Source organism: Ciconia boyciana, chromosome 1 (genome assembly GCF_034638445.1).
Source record: "Ciconia boyciana chromosome 1, ASM3463844v1, whole genome shotgun sequence".
NCBI classification, from domain to species: Eukaryota; Metazoa; Chordata; class Aves; order Ciconiiformes; family Ciconiidae; genus Ciconia; species Ciconia boyciana.
In genome coordinates this window covers 16,134,633-16,139,973 of record NC_132934.1, presented here as the reverse complement: position 1 = coordinate 16,139,973, position 5,341 = coordinate 16,134,633, and the positions used below count along the sequence as shown (strand labels likewise).

The following is a 5,341-nucleotide window of genomic DNA, read 5'->3' as shown; positions in this document are numbered from 1 at the left end:
AAGCTGCTGAATCTGATAGTGTGGGAGCTCCCGCCACTGAGAATGTGAGCACAGGTCAGCTCCTGTGGTCCGGCAGCTGATGGCCCTCTTGACTAACTGCAGCATGGCTGGATCAAGAGATGCCTTGCCCCAACGCTTCCAGCTCCGGGCTCTTATCCTCTGCATTATAGGATACCTCCCTCAGTTAAATCAATCTGCCTGCATGACTGTGCTCTAAAGTACACTGTGAAATGAATCCGATTAAAAATGGCACTAACATCATTGTTTTGGTAAAGGTTTTTTTTTTAAAATGGCTCATTTATAAAGCTGGTTTAGAATATGTCTGCATCTTGAGACTGTTCCCATGAAGATTTAAAATAGCTTTGTTAATATCCACTTTAAATGGTTATTTGGATTAATATTCTTGAGTTTCCCATGAACACAGGCTGAATTATACTGTGAAGAAAATTAATTTATTTCCACTGGCAGTAAGGAGTTTCTTATGCATAATTTCTGCCTCTGATTTGACTGGTTTTCTAGACATTCCAATTTAGGTTCTTGATGAGTTGAGAATAAAAGATTTCCCTATTCTAAACTGAAAGATTAATTACAGAACAAAGACTGTCTATGAAGAAAAATGTTATTCCTCGCCCTTTACCGATGCTGAGAGAAAGTAATTAGTTTGGAGTCTAATCAAACCCCGAGTAGGATTTGTAGGGAAGGTTAAACCACCTCTGCCCTTGCTGATACCTTGCTGTTCTGGGTGCTGGAAAGAGCTCTGGTTTAATTGAAACAATCCAGGAATCCAGCAAGACACTCTTCCTGTGACAGCAGTCTCTGAAGTATCAGAAAGCATGGTCTAGTGGGACATGGGATTTCACAACAGCTGACAAAATTGTGCTATAAAGCTGCAAGTGTAGCAGTGCCATGCAGGAAGAAACGGCGCTGTGGACTCAGCAAGCTGGTGACTTTCACAAAGGGCTCAACCAACGCAAAGACTGAATTTTTTTTACTTCATTTGGGATACGCTTTGTTGGGATACAAAGCCAATCCCAACGATGCTGTGAATATTTCAGTGTCGACAGGCTAGAGAAATGGGCTGACAGGAACCTCACGAAGTTCAACAAGACATGCAAACCTCAAACGTCCTGCACCTGGGGAGGAACAACCCCAGGCACTGATATATGCTGGGGGGCCACCCAGATGGAAAGCAGCTTGGCAGAAAAGGACCTGGGGGTCTTGGTGGACACCAGGTTGAACGTGAGCCAGCAACGTGCCCTTGCTGCAAAGGCAGCGAATAATATCCTGGGCTGCATTAGGCAAAGTACTGCCAGCAGCTTGAGGGAGGTGATCTTTCCACTTTATTCACCGCTGGTGAGGCCACAGCTGGAGTGCTGGGTCCAGTTCTGGGCTCCCCAGTACAAGAGAGACATGGACATACTGGAAAGAATCCAACGAAGGGCCACGGAGGTCATGAAGGGGCTGGAGCATCTCTCCTGTGAGGAAAGGCTGAGAGGGCTGGGACTGTGCAGCCCTGAGAAGAGAAGGCTCAGGGGGATCTCATCAATGTACATAAATACCTGAAGGGAGGCTGCAAAGAGGACAGAGCCAGGCTCTTTCCAGTGGTGCCCAGTGAGAGGACCAGAGGCAATGGGCACAAACAGGAGGTTCCCTCTGAACATCAGGAAACACCTTTTCACTGTGAGGGTGACCGAGCACTGGCACAGGTTGCCCAGGAAGGTTCTGGAATCACTGAATCATAGAATCTCTTGATTTGAAAGGGACCCATAAGGATCATAAAGTCCAACTCCCTGCTACTGGCAGGACTACCTAAAACTAAACCATATGACTAAGAGCGTCAAGATGCTCCTTGAACTCTGACAGGCTTGGTACTGTGACCACTGTCCTGGGCAACCTGGACTAGGTAGCCCTGCCTGAGCAGGAGGTTGGACAGGATGACGTCCAGAGGTCCCTGCCAACCTCAACTGTTCTGTGATTCTGTGACTTATGATGTTGTTGAATGACTGGCCTACAGGTTCATGTTAAAAAACCCTCTGCAACAGGATAGACGTATTTAATATTGTATGGTGGACTTCACCGTATCGTGTCTGTTCACCCACTTCTGTTGTTTCACTCAGCCTTTGCTCTTCCTCCAGGGGAGCTTGCCCATTGAAGCATCCAACCAGATCCTTACTTGAACACGTTTCATGGAAGAAACCATCTTTGCCCACCGCCCCGTGAAGAACCTCATCCTTGCAGCGAGGCGCGACACCGGCACATGGCACGGCAGTTGTGCCAGGCCCGCTGGCACCCCGCCATGGGGGAGCCTCACACCATTCCCCGAGGGAAGGGGTCACCAACTGGGACGCCCTACTGGAGATGGGGGGAAGCGGGGCTCAGCGGCCTTCCAGGGTTGCCCCTCGGCGCGCAGGTGACCCGGGGGCCCGCCGCCCCGGGGCAGGAAGCTCCCGGCAGCCCGTCGCTGCCCCCACCTCCGCCTCCCGCGGGGCGCCCGACGCCCTCCCCATGGCCGCCTCACCGCGCGGGGGGGCGGGGCTTGGCCCGCCCGACGTATTTCAAACGGGCCAACCGCCAGGCGCGGAGGGAGGGCGGGCCGGCGCGCAGTCCCCGCCTGGGACTTTAAAGCGCCATTTTGTGCCGGGCGGCAGGATATCGATCGTTGCTTCCCATTCCGCGCGGAGGCGGCGGGGTGCGGTGAGGTGGCGGGCGCCCGGCGGCGGCCGAGCTGCGGCTGGCGCCTCGCCTCGCCTCGCCTCGCCTCTGCTCTCGTCTTCTCTCCTCTCCTCTCCCTTCTCGGCGTCTCTCCCCCCACCACGTCCCTCTGCTTCCATGACCCGCAGTAGGAAGCAGGCGGCGCTGGAGAGAGGAGCCGGGAAGATGAACCAAGAGGCGGGGAGCGCCGCGGCCGCGGGAGCCCGGGCGGCGGCGGCGGGGGCAGCCGGCGGCGAAGCGGCGCCCGCCGCCTGGGGGCTGGAAGGGGAGGCGGAGAAAGTTGTGTACTCGCGCTCGCAGGTCTCCTTCGCCGGCACCAAGGCGCTGGGCGACGCCCTCAAGCTCTTCATGCCCAAGTCCACGGAGTTCATGAGCTCCGACTCGGAGCTGTGGAACTTCCTCTGCAGCCTCAAGCACGAGTTCTCCCCGGTCATCCTCCGCAGCAAGGACGTCTACGGATACGCCTCCTGCCGCGCCGTCGTCCCCGACCTGCCGCCGCCCTCGGCGGAGCGGCCCCGCCGCCGCGCCGGCAAGCGGCGCCTCCCGGCCGCCGACGCCAAGCGCCGAGCCGCGGCGGCGGGCGGCAGCGCCAAGCGGCGGAGGCGGCGGCGGCGCCGCAGGAGGGGACGGGGGAGGCAGCGGCAAGCGGCCGCGGCACCGGCGGCCGACGGCCCCCGCGGCGGGGGGGAGGCGGAGGAGGTGGCGGCGCTGGGGCCGCCGGGCGAGGAGGCGGACGGCGAGCGGGGCTGCCCGGCGGAGGGGGCCGCCTGGGAGTCCTTCGGCGGCAAGTCGTTGGAGGAGATCTGGAAGGCGGCCACCCCCCGCCTCACCACCTTCCCCACCATCCGGGTGCGGGGCAGCGTCTGGAGCCGGCGGAGCCTGGCGGCGGCGCGGCGCCGGGCGCAGCGGATCCTCGGCGTGGACCTGTCTCCCGTGGTGCGGGTGCGCCGCTTCCCCGTGGCGCCGTCCTGAGGCCGCGGGGGTCCCTCTCCCCGCGCCGGGAGGGGGGAAGGCCGGCGCCTCACCTTCGCCGCGGTGCGGACAAAGAGACCGGTATCAGTCACCTGTTTACATTGCTTTTGTCTGGATCGTGTTCTGCTGCTGCACTTTATGGCTCGCTCGGGCGGAGGCCGGGCCCCCCAGCCGCACGGGGGGCGGCCTGCCGGGCCGCCGCGCAGCCAGGGCCCCGGCCTCGCCCCCGGCTGGGCCGCGGCGCCCCCCGTCCCGTGCCCGGGGGGGCGCGAGGGACCGTCTGGCAGGTATCACGCGTGGGGACCAAGTTCCACTTTTTTTCTCTCCCATTGGGCTACCTCACTGGTCCAGAAGTCCACCCAAGAAGTTATTTTCCAAAGGAACTTACTTTCATGCTTGTATAATAAAGCACCATCTGATTCTTGCTATTTTTTTTTCTCCCCCCCGCCCCTTCCGATGGATTATGTATGCTTTGTGGTGTTGCACTAGTATGTGCTCAGGGTATTTTGAATCCCAAGCATTCCCAAGTTTCAGTTTACTCTGATCAAGGATGCGTAAAGAATGGAGGTTCAGGACTTGAGGCTGTTCTTGATGGTGCAAAAACTTCTTTCGTTTTTCAATTTCATGGGCTTAGTGATATATAAAGATGTATCGCGCAGTATAATTGTTACACTTTTGTATCTAAAGTCATTTTTAAAGTTTTCTAGTTGAACTAAGTATTTGTTTCTATTGAGCACCTAAAGATAGAATCATCCTGATATTTTATAACCCTGTTTACTTTAGGGAAGCTCATTTGGTCAACCTAAGTGAACTTAATAAAGTCAAAGAACAAGTGGCGTTTCAGTTCAATGAAACTGCACAGGGATGGGTTCCTTGGTGAAGTACACCATCTAGGCGCTTAATGTAAACGAGCTTAGAGTTTGTGAAGAATGTAACTGCTCATCAAAGCAATGTATAGGTGTCTGAAGGTGAACTATGATACAATGTTGGCGCTGACGGCCAAAAGTCAGTAGCTCGCATGATGCAAATACCACACTGAAGTGCCTCTCTCTGCAAAAAGAGCAAGACTTGATACCTGATAGCTTCATAACAAAATACTGCTGGTTGTTATCCCGCGGTTGTGACATGATTAATGATGAATAATCGTATTTAACATAATTACTTGCACGTAATTATTTTTATAAAGCTCTCCTGTGTTTCACAGTACACTCTGATGCAAAATTCATGATGTAGCTTGATTATTTTGACTGAAAAATACCATGTTGTCATTCTATGTGATAGACAGTCTCTCTTGAAACTGATTTATTAAGGGCTTTCTTTAGGTCTTATGCCTTGCAGTAGGTGCATGAGGAGCAAAGGTGTGTGTGTGAGGGAGAATGTGATTTTTTTTTTTTTTTTTTTTAAAATGCTTGGGAGAGAAATAAAAAATGCTTAGTAACAGACATTTTATGTCCCTAGTATCCTGGCAAATGAGACTAACTTACCAATTTCTGTGGTGGAATGAATGATTTCACAGCTTGCTAATAGAATTGTTTGGTGACTCTTAAAATTTATTTTCTGATGGCTGTTCACTCCTTGTTGCCTACTGTCGACAAAGGCAATAAGATGGTTTGATGTGTAGAGGCTGCTTGTAAAAACTTGCTAGCACTAACCTAAA

The 5,341-nt window shown here is 54.0% G+C and overlaps 1 protein-coding gene across 1 annotated transcript; it reads left to right on the top strand.

Moving 5' to 3' along the window:
- Window positions 1-2,632: 2,632 nt before the first annotated feature.
- On the top strand, window positions 2,633-5,064 carry CCDC71L (coiled-coil domain containing 71 like). The gene has a single exon (XM_072859545.1). The coding sequence runs from the start codon at window positions 2,830-2,832 to the stop codon at window positions 3,682-3,684; it is 855 nt and encodes a 284-aa protein (XP_072715646.1). The 5' UTR covers window positions 2,633-2,829; the 3' UTR covers window positions 3,685-5,064.
- Window positions 5,065-5,341: the final 277 nt, after the last annotated feature.

What these genes read in the sequence shown, in the direction of transcription:
- CCDC71L (XM_072859545.1), top strand. Translation starts at nt 2,830, where the DNA reads ATGACCCGCAGTAGGAAGCAGGCGGCGCTGGAGAGAGGAGCCGGGAAG.